This window comes from Furipterus horrens, unplaced genomic scaffold (genome assembly GCF_987537825.1).
Source record: "Furipterus horrens unplaced genomic scaffold, mFurHor1.1.pri manual_scaffold_9, whole genome shotgun sequence".
Lineage (NCBI taxonomy): Eukaryota > Metazoa > Chordata > Mammalia > Chiroptera > Furipteridae > Furipterus > Furipterus horrens.
Window position 1 is genome coordinate 10,319,575 of NW_028327179.1, and position 16,082 is coordinate 10,335,656.

Here is a 16,082-nt window from a genome sequence, read left to right on the forward strand (position 1 = left end):
AAGGCATCTTTAAAAAAAAATTTTTTTTTTAAGCATTCCTGAAATGGGTCACAGGCAGCCTGCTCTTGGAGGTCCTGGCCAGGGAAGAGTGAGTCATTTCCCAGACCTCTGTGACCAATATCTCTCCTTCGGGGAAAAGCAAAGATGTGGGTTTTCAGTGCTGTGAGCTGGGACGACGTGTGTGAACTAAATCACTGGCGAGAACTGTTCCCAGGGCAGGCCTGCTCAAGACTTCTGGGGCGAGTCCCACGACAGGTACTCACGGTATGATTTCCATATCGGAGGCTGGTATTCTTCAGCATCTGGAATAAAAAGAAAAAAATCAAACCGTCAGCCCAAACGTCAAATCGTCAGCCTGTGTCTTCTCTGGAGGAACAACAGCCTGTCAGCAGTACTTGCACTGGGTCTCGGGGGGGCCCTCCGCTCATTTCTGGGACAGTTCCAAGCATGAGGGACGCAAGCTGCAATGGCACCCCTGGAGGACCCAACACCACTTTCTTCAGGTCACTTAGCATGACAGAATCGATTGCTTAATCATCTTCATAGAGCCCAGTAAATCAAAAGAAGATTTTTAAAAGCAATTAAGTTGATTGTGCCCTCTAGTAATCCTTTCAAACAGTATTTACTTAACCTGGCATAATAAACATATAATTTATCCCATAGCTTCCAATCAGACCTTTAGCCCATTTATTAAGACTTGAGGGCAAGACGCAAAGTTGCAAGTATGTTAAGTATTAAATCTGGGACGCTGCGCAACTTGGCTAACTCTGAAAAGATGCGGTCTGACAGCAGACACCGACGATTCAATTGGAATTGCATTACCTCCCCGGATTTACTCCAATAAATGACGTAGGCGATTTCCAGAAAACGTCTCTGCAATCAGAAGTGTCAGAGTAAAAGAATTACAACTAAACGGAGAGGATGGGATTGTTATTCATCAACCTACAACGCAGGCAATGGAAGAAAATCTGCTTGTTCCATTGACTCCGCAGCCCCGGCGCTGGCAGCTGAGTATATAATTCTGACGGAGTTGTTAGTCCTTCTGAGCTCCGAGCCACAGCCTCGAGAAAACACACTCCAGCTTAAACGGCCAAAAGGAAAAATCTCTTCCCCCAAAACAACGACTATTGATCTGGGGAAACCTTAAGAGTTCTCTAAGTCAGCACCTTCAGGTGGGAAGCTCTGCTTTGGTCATCAGGCCCTTCCATGGCCTCACCCAGCCACCCTCACACTGTCCTTGTCCTTGCACTGCCGTCGCGCACTAGTTTCATGCAAAGGAATAGAACTCTTCTAACCTCATGCGTAAGAGAGTGTGAGCATTTTCTCCCTCCTGAGAAACAAATAGGTTATTTATAAATAAAACCTCATTTGAAAGTGATGAACGTTCCCAAATCCTCCTCGATTACACATGTGTAGCTTAAATTAAATTCTTCCACAATTGCTATTTTGCTGTCTGGGGCCCACCCTATCACAGAGGCAACTAAATATCTCTAAAGGTGGTGTCATTGAAATAAATCTGTAGTGTTAGGCTGGCACTACCAGAAAGCTACCAATGGGAAATCAGACACACACACACACACACACACACACACACACACACACACACACACACACACAGTGCATCAATAAAGCTTTAGGTTGTTATTCAAAATTAGTTTGCTGAATAAAGCAAAACCCTTAATACTTTGTCAAAGAAATAGGACAATGTCTTAAAATAGTGAGTTTTCAACCTACGAAAGCAATTACTCTCATCCTATATTTTACAAAAAACAAATTTTCTTCATCCTCACCCAAGGATGTGTTTACTGATTTTAGAGAGAGAGGAAGGGAGAGACAGAGAGAAGCATCGATGTGAGAGAAAAACATCAATCAGTAACCTTCCGTACACACCCCGACTGGGGATGGAACCTGCAACCGAGGCATGTGTCCTGACTGGGAAGTGAACGTTTTGGTGTACGGAACAATGCTCCAACCCACTGAGCCACCTGGCCAGGCCTTATGTAAACTGGTTTTAATGGGTTAATGTGTTTGTTTATAAAGAACATTCAAAGAAAATAAATTAAGCTGCCAAGTCTACAATAAAATTCTAGAACTCTCCATACAATGTCATCTTACCCGAAAGCCAGATATTATATGTTAAAATGTGGATGGCACCTTCAAAAACATTTTTCAAAGATAAAGATCAACACACACACACACACACACATATCAAATTGCCTAGCAGTGTGAATCCCTGAGATGGCTTGTACCCAAGGCTGTCATGTCTTGTTATTTTGGCTGAGATTTAGTCCACGATGTAAGCACAACCACATGACCAAGAATGGTCAAGAACATTCAAAACCTAGGGTGCAACTTTCTGCATATTGAGGGATGATCCCCAAAGTAAGAAATAGTCTCCTTTGTATAGGTTTTAAAACATGGTTCAGACGCTCAGCTTGGATTTCCTAAGGTCTCGTTCCTGAAGTCAAAAGTTCAGAGGAGATGACCAGTCACTGTCCATTTCAGTCCTGTTCTGTAAAAAACTTAGACTTTTGTTTCCACCGAGACACTGGCTCCTCACTTTCTAACTTTCGTTCAGGCTTTCCTGCACGTAAACAGCTGATCCCTTTCCAGTTGCTCCTGGTTGGCAACGTGACAGAGAGGAGAAAGCTGCCTAAAGAGACTGGAGAGTATAACACTCCCTTGCTTACAATTCTCCAAGGTCTTCTCTCTGCTGTTGGAATAAAGACAAACATCATACTGTGGCTTCCGAGGCCCAGTGTCATCTGGTCTTGGTCCACCTCTTGACTTCATGGCAGACATTTTCCCCTTTTTCATTTATGGTCCAACCACACTGCCCTTCTCTGGGTTCCTGGAACAAGACACGCTCTTCCAAGCCCCTGCCTTTGTTCTGTGGACCCCCCTTGTAGAAAGCTCTCCAGCAGACCTTTGTGTGGCTGACGTGCTCCATTGTGTAGGACTCAGCTTGAATGTCACCTCCTGGGGCCTTTCCTGTCCACTTTGTGTCAAGTGGCCTTCTCCCAACCTCAGCACCTCTCCATCGTAGCTCTTGGTACCCTCTGAACTTACTTATTTGTTGACTTGTTATTACTGGTCTCATCCCACCATTAGCCAAACTCAATTAAGCAGGAGTTTTGCCTCATTCGCTCCTGTATCACCAGCCCTTATGAGGGTACCTGGCATACACCAGACATTCACAAAATGTGTGTAAAATAAATGAATAAACTTTCAGGGTTCACATCCTACCTTTGATAACTAACTTGAGGCAGGTTCAGTAGCTTCCTTTAAGAGCACCCCAGTACCCATCTTTATAAAACAGAAAAAATATAAGTACCTTCTTCATCACCTCTTAGGGTTATTGTGGAAATTAAGCGAGATGATGTATATAAAGTTCTTGGGACAGTACCTGGCAAACAGCAAGTTCTCAGTGAGTCCCACAAATGTCATCGTTGCTACATCACCAGTTCCTGGCCCTTCCCAGGTGAGCTCATGCTCTTGTCTCCGCCTCCTGGACTGCAGCCAATGACAATCTCTAATCTTGCCTGCAGATCTGGAGCCTGTAATTAAGCTCCAGCGCTGTTGTCATGGAAGGTTATTCTTTCCCATCAAGGAATTCAGAGTGAGAGCCCATTAGTCATGCATCAGTGGAAGAACTATAATTATCTTGGCCTTAGAGACATGCTTCCCAAACCACTGAAGTGCACGGTTAGGAGACCCTGGTCAAGTGACAAGGCACAAACTATTTTTAATATGTTGAAACAAATCTTTAGCTGCACCAGCACTGCCCCACCAACCTGCACATTTGCCCCAATGTCACACAAAATTTCTCAAAGATCTAGTTTACTCTTGGATAGCCTGAGACTTTTTAAAAAAACCTGAAATAGGTTTTCTAGGTCTTTTAGTTCACCTTCCTCCTTTGGCAAATAAGGAAAAGGAAACAAAGATGATTAAGTGGCTTTCTCAACATCATAAAACAAGTAAGAGGCAGAGGGGGGACTAGAGTGGGGAGCCCTGCCTTTCAGGCTTCTGACATCTCAGTCATCCTTGCCAGGCAGGCCTCCTTAATTTACATACATTGAAATCAAGACAAAAATATATATAACATATTTGTTACTTCAATTCCCATGCAACTTGAAAGAAAAAAGAAAATAGAGAGGAATAAAACAAAATTGTAGCATAGAAAATTGACATCAAATCAAGTTACCAGTATCCCATCTCTGCATATACCTCTAACTAATAGTTCAAGTCCAGGAGATGCAAGATGCTGGTAGCTCTGACAACACAGGCCTGATGCTTTGGGAAACTGCACTATTTTATTAGACATTTGAAAGAAATGGGTATAATGAAGAAAGAAGGAAGAGGAGGCAGAACAGAAGCTCCATGTTCTAAGAAAAAAATGATTATTAAACCCATAAGACAGTTAAACATTTTTTGAAAGAAACAATGAATTATGAGGGTTAAAAAGGTTAGGAAATATATTGTTTAAAAGTATTGACTAATGTATCCAAATTTTGAAAAATTCTTAAACTCTTTGATACAGCAACTCTCTTTGTGGAAATTTAAACTAAGATCATAACTGAACACGTGAACAAAGATGAATATGTGAACAAGCTGTTCCTTGCTGTTTTATGTATAATAGTGAATCCAACAGCCATTGGCAAAGGGAGTGTTTAAATTAAGGATCATATACTATAGCCATAAAGATGATGGTGTGGATCAGAGCTCTGAGGTCAAGAGTGTGGCCTCTGGAGCCAGACTGTCTAGGTTCGAAACCTAGCTCTGTCACTCACTAGCTGTGTGACCTTAGGCAAGTAAGCTCACCTCTCTGTGCCTCAGGTTTTTGTTGTTTTTTTTTTTTTGATCTATAAAATAGATCAAATAGCATGTTGTGAGGATAGGATGGATTAATATATATAAAATAGTCTGGTGTTCAGACTCTAGTAAATTGTTTGCTATTCATATTACCCATCTTTAATGACATAGAAAAATACTCATGCTACATTAAGTATTAAACAAGTCAGATTGCAAAATAATTGATTAAATATAATCGCATTTTAAGAAAAGATATATATTTATATACATAGAAATGATCTACGAGACTATAAAGTCAATCATTAATAGTTGCTGTACCTGACAATGAAAATAGAAGTGAGTTCTAGTTTTTTCTTCTTTGCTCACCTGCATGTTAAAGTTTTCTGTTCCTTTTGTTTGTGTAAAAATTAAAATGAATGAGAAGTAAGTTAATGGGAGTGCGAGGTAATTTCTTCTTCTTTTTTTTAATGTGCTGTCTCAATGAATCATCACCTTAAAATAAAACATAGAAATACCCAACAAAAATAATCCTTATAATAACATACACAGTGCGTACAGTGTCAGTGAAGAAAAAACTAGGGAAGACAAGAGGAAAGACAGGGATTTTCACAGCAAAATGCCATGGCTGACTCCCTTGGCCCTCTTTGAAAAATTCTGTGAAATAAACGTTATATAATGAGAAACCCTAAGTAGGTATAGCCTCTCACTGAAGAAGGGGAAAAGGGAGAAAAGACGAAGATACTTAAAAAATGATCAAAATAGGTAATAAGGCCACTTAAATTTAAAAATCCTTTAAGAACCTGACATATAAAACAAAAAGTTAAAAGTTCAGGGAAAAACTTGGAAGCAATCTTGCGCAAACCCTATGTGCTAAAGTATAAGCCCTGCAAAGACTCTGAACTCTGGTGGAAAATGAAGAATTCTGGGATCAGGATATAAAAAAGCACTTTAGTGTCAGAGACACCAAGAGAGGACTGAAGGGACAACAGTGAGCACATGTCATAGGATGAAGATAAAAAGCATGACAAAAATAATTTACTATCTCGATTGTTTTACTAAACATAAAAGATGTACTAAATATTGAAAAACAGAAAAAGCTCAATTGAAGAATATATGTCTTAGAAAATTACCATTAATAGATTTATGTGACTCCTTCCAGAGCTGGTCCTATAAATGGCCTCATAATCATATATACTGTCCTGGAATTTGCTTTTGAACTTAATGATATTTCTTAGGTATCTTTGCATGTGAGTACACATAGACCTGTGTTGTTGGTCTTTCATTGTGTAAATATACCAAAATGGATTTAATTCATTTATATAATGATTTTCAACTGAGGGACGTGTAGACAATTTTCAAGTTTTGGAAACAATGCTGCAATGGTATGTTATGTGTGTCATATAGATTCTGGGAAGTTGAACTGCTGGGTGAAGAGTCTATGCATTTTTTATTTTAAAAGCTATTGATAAAATGGCCTTTGAAGAGATGTATCAAGTGGGACTCTCAACAGAGTAAAAGTGTGCCTCCTCATCCTCACCAGCAGTGGCTATTACCAAAATACAGTTGTGCTTCTGATGCAGGTAAGACTTGATTAGCAAATGCACAGGTGGACTCAGTATGCAATTGCAGAGAAGCCGTTGGAAGCACAGAGGCTCCTTGGAATGAACATGTGGAAAGACACAGTGCCCTTGGAGTGAGGTGAACCCCTCCCCCTCCCCACTGCTGCCCAGGACCCTGCGGTTGTGGTGGTAGCAGTTGGAGGCTCTCTTCTTCCAGACATTTCCAGCTCTAGAAATATGTCGATTTGCTGGAACCACCTGAGGAGCAAGTGTAAAGGAATGTGGGGACTGATTAATGAAGAAGAATTAGAGAACGCCATGCGCTACACTTGGGTAAGTGACAACCGAAGAGGAAATACCTGTGAACATTAAGGAGAGCCAGATTCCTTCACGTGGCTCAGCGGCGTACGGCTAGAGGAGCAGGAAAACGCATGCCAGGGCTTTGGAAACACGAGACAAGTGAAAGATTCACCAGCTTAGAGAATGATCTACCAAGGCAGGTGGAGATGACCCGCCTTGAAGAATGTTTCAGACCAAGCTGGACCTATGGCATGAGAGGGATCAGCTGAGAAATAAGTTGAGGGATGGGTCCCTCCTCTGCCATCCCTTCCCCAGAGGAGCCAGGTCTCTGCTGTCACTTTTGATGTATGGATGTGCACATTTGCAAATGGGCTGCAGTTTGTGGTCTTTTTCCAGGGAAGTTGGGTGGAAACAGGTTTTCCATCAGGCAAGGGACAGCCTCACAAGGAGATGACAGTTCAGGATGTGTTGGGTGATTAGCTTAATGGGCCCAAATGGGTTGGAATCCAAATGAAAGTGAGCAGCCACAGCAGCATGAGGAGCGTGTTATGTTGGTGCAAACGCTGCAGCGTGTCCTCCACACACACATACGCCCAGGCTTGGGTCTTCGAAGTAGGGGAGGGGCCACAGCGTGTGGTCTGTGGCTATTATGGTCTTGTCGGGGCGCTCTGGCCAAAGGGTACCCCACCCGAGTGTGACCTGGCCTGAAGATCATCCTCACTGCTGCAGAATAGTGAGATGTTAAAGCTGTTACAGACTTTCCCGCTGTCACACTGGCTAAGGAATACAGAAGTGTGTTCTAATGCTTGTCACTTCTACAGGGTCCCTGCGCTCCCCTGAGAAATTAGACATCCATGTATTCTCTTTGGAAACTGCTGTTTGGGCAGGGACTGAAGGCTTGATATGCATTTGATTGTGAATCTCATTATCCAGGATTTGTGTAACTGATTTTGTCCTCTGTGCAGGGAGTAGACAAATTCCAGAAACTGTCTGCCCCAGGAACCAGGCTTAGCTGAGATTTTCTGAAGGCGATGAAGCCACCAAAGGGTCTTGGGCTGGAGTTGATGGTCACTAGAGGGCACTGGGGCCATATAGAGCTTCTGTTCTGGACCACTTATTCTGTATGCAGAGGCATCATGAGATTTTTCCACTCCAAAGGTATTTACTGAATAAATACAATGAGCCAGGCTCTGCGTACGCCTCAGTGAACAAGGCAGGTAAGCTTACAAAACTCTGCATGATCTGGCCCCTGGCCACCTCGCCCCTCTTGCTCACTATACCTCACCAATCTGGCCTTTTTTTTTTTTTTTTTTATATCCTTGAAAACACAAGATCAGTCTTAGAGCTCTTACAGTCTCTTGCCTCTGATGTCCACATGGCATTAGCATCTGGATCGCAGCTTCAGCGTTCTGGCTGCTCAGAGACACTTCCTGGACCGTGCACCATAAAGCTGTCTTCCAGATGCCCTCTCTAATGCTTTGCAGAGTTTTTTTCACTCCCTGAACTTTTTACCTGTGTGCTTATATATTTCTTTGTTTATATTTTGTCTCCCCATGCTAGACAGAGAGCCCTGTGATGGTAAGCACCTCATTTATCTTGTTTTCTGAGGTCTGGGTCTCCCCTGGCTTATGGAGTGCCTTTTATAAATTAGGAAAAGGCAGGTGCACGGCTGGGCACAAACAGTGCAACTGGGATGACTCCAGCGGTTTTATTTCAGGATATAATAGGTGCTCAATAAGGAGCGGGCAACTGAAAGACAGGCATTGTTCCCTGCCTCACAGGTGCATTCTGCTGAGGGATAGAAACAAGTAAGGAGGCAATAGGCTAGCACGAGGGTGTGTAAGAGGAATGCCGAGAGTTTGGATGGCTGAGGGGGGTCTGAGGCAGTTAGGTCCCCTCCCCAGTGCCTCAGCCAGTTACCTCTGGCCTGGAGCAGCCCTGTCCAAGGCTCCTTCAAGGGTTGATTCAGAAAAGTGGAGTCTAACAGCAAGGCCTGTGGTCCCCAAAGTCTGAAAACCATGAGTAATTTCCAGTACATTAAGCCTAGTCAAAAAGGTATTCCATCACTCAGACATTACTGCAGTGGCCAAAGGCAAGAGTGCCTTTGTGGGCAAATGGGCTCAGGGAACATCACTCACAGACCAGCGTGTGGCCCATCAGAACCAAAAGCAGGATAAAACATGGCATGAGAGCCAGAAGTGGCTCAGCCTGCTGGCTGGGGCAGAGAGACTGTGGTGTGTGTGTGTGTGCGTGCAAACATGTGTGTGTGTGTAGGTTTCAGAGTGGCTAGGAGTTAAGTTAGAGAGGCAAGCAGGAGGCAGATAATTAAGGGCTTTAAAATATGTGACGGGCTTACTTTTGTTCTAGAAGGAAAGAGAAATATGAGCAAGGAGAACACAGCATCCAGTTGTAGCTTAGAAAGATCACTCCAATTGCCGTGTAAGATGACTGGAGGAAAAGAAGATGGGAGGGAGGAAAGGAGCAGGGGGGTTGGTTACCAATCCAGGAGCTGGGCAGTAACCTAGGCAGGTGACACTGGTGATCTGAGCTCAGATGGCGGCATTGGAGATGGAGCAAATGGGATGGATTTGGATGATGTTGAGAAGATAGAATCTGCAGGACCTGGTGATGAATTGAGTACAAACTGAGAAGGATAGGAAAGAAAATGATTTCTGGATTGGATAGAAGAAAAATTTCTTAACATATTTTTATTTATTTATTTATTTTAGAGAGAATGGAAGAAAAGGAGAAAGAGAAGGAGATCAACATCGATGTGCAAGAGGATACATTGATTGGTTGCCTCTCACATGCCCCCAACTGGGGACCTGGCCCTGACTAGGAATCGAACCAGTGACCTCTTGGTTCACAGACCAACACTCAGTCCAACTGAGCCACACCAGCCAGGGCAGAAGAATGGTTTCTGGTATAAGCAACTGATTGGATAGTGATGCTATCCACAGAAACAGGACCGACCCGAGGAGAAGCAGGTTTGGCAGATGGCGATGCACTTGGCTTTTCGTTGGAAAGAGAGGCCTATGGGACAGCCAAGGGACCATCTCTGAGAGGCATGAAGTTCAGAAGAGAGATCTGGGCTGGAGATCTGGACATGGAAGCCCTAACTAACAGATGGCGGCTGTAGTCACAAAAGCTGATGACGTGATCCAGGATGGGTATTCAGCGTAAAGGAAGCAGACTTCCGACAGAATTCCTGAGAATCCCCAGCATGGAAGGGCTGAGGAGGAGAGGAGCACCCCAGCAACAAGAGAGAAACCATGACATGAGGTGACGTGAAAGGCATGGCAGGGGACAATTTAAAAAGGAGAAGTGGTGAAGTTTTAGAAGCTGTTCGAGTGAGATCAGCATAGAGACCCCCTGCTTCAGCGACAAGGGGCATGCGGAAGACTGCGGTGGCCTGTGGGTCGCAGCCACGGCGAAGCGAGAGCAGGGTGAATGGAAGTTGCGGATACAGAACTCGTGAGTATGCAAAACTCTTTGGGGAGTTATGGCAGTGACATGGAGGTGAACATCTCTCCCCAATAAAGGGGGGCAAGGGGTCAAGGTAGATAAAAGACGTAGGAGCTCTAATGCGGACACCATTACTCCTTGCTAAACCACTTGGCCTGTCCCCGGTCTCCCTCCCTCCCAGGGCCCTCTCCCTGCTCCCTGGCGCTAAGTTTCTGCAACACGCAGGTTTCTCCCAGCAAGATGGAGCTCCTTGCCTGAAGGATAATTTCCTCCTCATCATCCACACACTTCCCCCACGGCTATTTATTTAAAGGCAATGCACACCTACTACTCTCACTCAGCCTAGAGCGAGGGCTCTCTTTCTCCCTTCCCCCTCTCCTCTATTCTCCCTCCCAGCATGGGCCTGCCTCTTCATTAATTCGTTCCATCATACAATGTCTTCCTGGCTTTCCTCCAAAAGCCTTTGGGGCATTCATTCATTCACCCAACAAATATTTACCTAGCGCTTACAGCCTCCGTGGCATCAAATATTGCACTAGACATGCGTGTAGACGTAAAGGCAAGGCACAGAACCTAACCACAAGGAGTCAGTTAGGAGAGGAAATAAAGACATCAACTCATCCATTCATTCAACAAGCACTGCCTGCCTGCTGCACGTTCGATTCCTGGCTCCCTGTGCATGTCACTGTAATGGAAGGCAGAAAGTGGCACATTGTAGGGCAAGGTTAGACTGAAAAGTACCAGAGGAATGGAGAGGAAAGTGATTATTTTACTCAGTGTTTCTTGATAATTATTCTTTTATTCATCTCCTCCCTGAAAAAGGAGATGTCTTCTTCCTTAGAGAAGACAATTTAGGGTACTTCCAGCCAGCTGTCTAGTCCTGCCATTTAGAAAAGCCCCTTTCTTCTCCTTTGTGTTTCTTTCTGTGCCATGAGTTTACTGTGGGCATTTGTGTCTCCTCAGATATACAGTGGTCGTGGCAGTGACAGGCTAAATGCTCATAAAAGCAGCTCATAAATCATGGTCCTGGCAATGCTGCTACTGGCAAAGAAAGATGGATTTTTTTGGCTGTATTGTATTCAGAGTCAAATAGAGGGAGTCCTAGTGCAGAGGTAGGAGAGGAAGTGAGGTCTTCTACCACATTGGAAGGAATTTTAAAGTGCCTGCTTTCTTATACGTATACATTATCTTCAGTCTTTACAATTATCCTGAATCATCTCTCCACATGCCCACCCATTTATCTGTCCCTCCATCTATCCATTCATCCATACTTCACCCATCCATCTATCTATGCAACCATATACACACCCCCATTCATACACCCCATTCATTCATCCATATTTCCCTAGGTCCACCCACCCATCCACCCAACCACCCATGTCCTCATCCACCCACTCAACCATCCATCCATCCACCCATCCATCCAGCCAGCCATCCAGCCATCCAGCCATCCATCCACCAAGCCATCCAGCCATCCAGCCATCCTTTCAGCAAATATTTATAGGTCATAAACTGCACTATACAATAAAGTTATAGCCATGAACAAGGTAAACCCAGTCCCTGCTTTCAAGGTGTCTTCAGTCCAGCAATGAAGACAAATAAACATTAAACTATCACAATAAACGGTGAAAGATCTTCCGACAGAGAAAATCCAGTGTGCTAAGGAAGCATATAGTGGAGGTCATGGAAAGTGAGTATTTTTCTCTCCTAGAGATGAATCTAAAACCCATAGAGATGAAGCCATTTGCCTATGGTCACACAGGTAGTGGAAAAGCAGAATTCAAATCCACACCTGGTTTGCTTCAGAGCCAGTTAATTCTTCTCCCTGTGGCCTTAGTCCCGTAAGGGAATCAGCAGCACAGAGGCTAAAGTGAAACGTTTAGCTCTTTTTGTTTCTGGTCTGCTTCAGTGATATAACGTGGTTTAAGCATTGTAGAAACAGGACTAGAGAAGTAAGAAAACTCATGACATCATTCAGTTTTCTGCTATTTTTTTAGAAGATAAATAAATAAATAAATAAATAAATAAAAGAAATCTCGCTACCTGGAATCCCATCTCTCCATCCTTCCTTCCCTCTCCTACTCTCTTCCTTACCTCCTTCCTCCCTCCATCTGTCTGTCCCTCTCTATCCATCAATCCATCCCTGCACTTCTTTCTCATGTATGACTCTTCCCAAGTTTCATTATCAATAGAAACATTCATCCCATGCTTAGATCTGGCTTACCAACTAGATTCCAGTCTGGCAACAAACAGTGGTTTAGCTCTGCAGTACCAGGAGGACTGGCTGGTTTAGCTCAGTGGATTGAGCGTCGGCCTGCGAGCTAAGTGTCGCTGGTTCGATCTTCCAGTCAGGGCACATCAGAGAAGGAAAACTCTGACTCCAAAAAACCTCCGCTGCCTTGCGGCATACCTCTTCAGGGGAAAGGCTAAGGGAGTAAACCCCGACAGAAAATCCGGAGCCGGAGTCCCTAAGGCGGTTTGACGTTGTAGTCAACACCGGCAACTCCTGCGGCGCACCTGAAGCCAAGCTGTATTGACTCCGTCTTTCCCTTGGACCCTTCAGCTGCAAAGAGAGGGGGGGTCTACTGCATGGGCAACAGCAGACCCTCCATATTACCCTTCCCAGGCTCTGTAGCTTCAGCGTCATCGCAAGATGTCGATTCAACACGGGAGGAGACAGATACCGTGTCACTCCCGAGTCGGACTGCACAACCATTCTCGGCGGTGCAGATAGACTCTTAAGAAGCTACACCATCGTCTCTCGAGACGGACGGCTGCCGACGACGACGACCAGGAGGACAGGTAAGCCTGCTTCATTCTGGGGTTCAGTGGTTTTAGCAAGTACCTAGCTAACAACCCTCTTGCCTATCCTTAGTAATAAAGGTAACATCTTAGCCTACACCTGCTTTACTTTGTTTGATTTCTATTTGTTGAGAATAGGGCTGCCTGATGCTGAGCAGTTGGGGGGGGGGGTGTAAAAAACCCCCAGCAGAAGGCAGCCTCCATTTTCCTAATGAGAAGTCCCTCCCAGAATGGTTTTTGAATACACAAACCTTTAGGAATAAGTATCAGTGGAATCATAGGTGTCTATTCATAATATTCAATTCATTTATACATGCATAATTAAAATCCAGTATAAAATATTACACAAATTTAGAGATGGTGCTTCTGTCAGTTCACACACATTTAATGGAATGGCTTTATTTAAATTCTCGATGTGAATCTTTGCCACTTTTTGAGTTATCTAAGACATTGTTTTCCCAAGGCTCATCATACTTGCTTCATTCTTAGCCTTTTCAGATCAGAAAAGTTTTAACATCCATGCGTGATGCTGTCACTGAGCCTATTCTCCAGCCACTGACACATGTGCATGTGACATGAGAGCAGCTGGCTTGTCATCTCCCCACAGGTGGCCTCCACAACATAACCCCCAGCTGCACTGCTTCTGGGAGTGATCTTCATGTCGAATAACTATGTTGTACACCTGAAACTCATATAATGTGGTATGTCAACTCCATTTACATAAAGCAGTCAATCATAGAAAAAGTCTCAAACTGTCAATCAGACAGTTCCAAACACGCCCTGATCCATTGCTTGCATATATTAGTAAAATCAACTGTAAATACAGAGAACAAACTGGGAGCTGCCGAGGGGAAGGGGAGTTGGGGAGTTGGGTGAAAAAGCTGAAAGGGTTAAAAATTACAAACTGGTAGTTACAAAACAGTCATGGGAATGTGAGGTACAGCATAGAAAACATAGCAAATAATATTTAATAACTATGTGTGCCCTAAAACAACAACAACAAAAAAAAAAACTATGTATGGTGCCAGGTGAGTACTAGAGTGTTGGGGGTATCAGTTTGTAAGTCCATATAAATGTCTACCCACTAAGCTGTATACCTAAAACTGATATAATATTGAATGTCAACTGTAATTGAAAAAAAAAAAATCAACTGTCAACTACAAGCATAAAATAATTAATTTAAAACAAAAATGAAGTAATAAAGTGATCTTTTAAAAGTCTGTTTAAAAGGTGCTAAAAGGCCCTGGCTGGTGTGGTGCAGTGAATGGAACTCCGGCCTGCAAACCAAAAGGTTGCCAGTTCGGTTCCCAGTCAGGGCCCATGCCTGGGTTGTGGGCCAGGTCCCAGTTGGGGGTGCACGAGAGGCAACCACACATTGATGTTTCTCTCCCTGTCTTTCTTCTTCCCTTCCTTTCTCTCTGAAAATAAATAAACAAAAATTTCTAAAAAATAGATGCTGAAAGGAATGAGGTGGCCGACATGGAAGGCCCTCGAAGATGTCGAGTTTTAAGAGCCAGGTGCAGCCCGCCCAGCATCTGCAGAGCACAGATGGCTCTGGAAGGACCTGCCAGAGCTCGGGCTGAGCTCAAGTTGTCTGTCCGAGGAGCCTCGACACAGGCAGGGAGACTTGGTTTCTACTGTATATTATTTGAAAAAAGAAAAAGACTTTTGAAAGGATCATTTACAGTTAAATTTAACATTTGTAATTATGACTATGCTGGGTTAAATTTTGAAGCTTCCTTTTAAAAAAGAATTCAACTAAGTAACCTATACGAGGGGACAAAACTACCATTAATTAAGGTAATTCCAGGTCTAGTGGGACTTTTCCAGAAAGTAGTTAACTGGAGGTTCAAAATAAGGTAATTGAGAGAGAAACCTAACAATATGAGAGATTTGGTATAAAATAAAATATAAGGACCCCCTCCTTTCTGAAAGATAATTTGAGGCATATATCATAAATATAAATACATATATTAACCCCTATTGACCATCTTTCATTACACTGTGTTTTTAGATGTTACACACGTCCTCTTATTTAATATTCATAAAAAGCTTGTAAAATAGGCATTATTCCCATTGTACAAGTGAGCAAACGGAGAAATAGTGAAGTTGCCCAGAACCACCAAGTTAATAAGTAGCGGAGCTGAGTATTCGGTTCTAGGTCTGTCCAATTCCAAAAATCTTGTTTTTCCAATTATAAAATCCTGCCTCTCCTACGTTGTGGGCCTTTATGTATACTGTCAAATTGGGGTTTTCAAACAGCACCACTTCACAGATATCGAACCTGAGGCCCAAAGAGAATTATACATTGCTCAAAGTTGGCCAACTCACCCGTACCCTATAAAAATAATACGTTCACCCAATGATCAACTTGGGAAGGCTGGCCTTATCATCATGTTATCACAGGAATTGAATACATTTGCTTCACAATGTTAAACCTGTTTGCTCAGATCCAAGTTTAAACTAATTCTGTGTATCTATAAGCAACCCAAAGCTTGCCTATTGCTGCAAGCCAAGTGCACGCTGATGAGGCCCCACCAGGCTGTCTCGCGGGACTGTAGCTGCCACTGAGACTCGAAGAGCCACAAGTTTGGGCTTTTCTGGGCTCTCTGGTTTCTTATCGCTCGCTTTAAAAATAACTTCTTGCAGAGAAGCTATTTCTAAAGATCACAAACACAGGCATTAGTAACACTTCAGATGTCTCACCAACCACACACCACAAAGCAACAAAAACAGCCCAGGAAGCAGGAGAAACAGGGTGAAGATGCACCCTCAAACCGATCCTTCGCCACCTGCAAGATGCTAATTTAAAGTTCAGCATTAAACTCTGCCTCAGCATGTATTTATTACTTTGGGGCCACATGCTTGAACAAACGTATGCAGGAAGGAAAGCCTTCCTGTCACCCCTGTGGCAGGGTGGGGACAGCATCAGCAGCTCTGTAATTAAAGGGTTAAGAATAAGGCACGCGACAAGGGGTCCCAAGGATTTCAGAAAGGGAAAGTACATTACGTAACAGAGGGAGAAGAACAGCCCCCCCTACGCATCCCCCGCTGTCCTCTTAGCCTTGCCTGTTCACAGCCCTGGGGACAGCTGTACCATGTGCCTGCGGCAGACTCCTGTCTTCCTGCTGTTTGCACAGTGGC

The 16,082-nt window shown here is 43.7% G+C and overlaps 1 protein-coding gene across 1 annotated transcript in view; it reads right to left on the reverse strand.

The window, feature by feature from the left end:
• Positions 1–16,082, reverse strand: part of CHN2 (chimerin 2) — a 242,163-nt gene that overhangs the window by 109,714 nt on the left and 116,367 nt on the right. Inside the window, exon 2 of the mRNA XM_090287070.1 lies at positions 264–302. Coding sequence (XP_090143196.1) covers positions 264–302 — 39 coding nt within the window. The remainder of the gene's footprint in view (positions 1–263; positions 303–16,082) is intronic.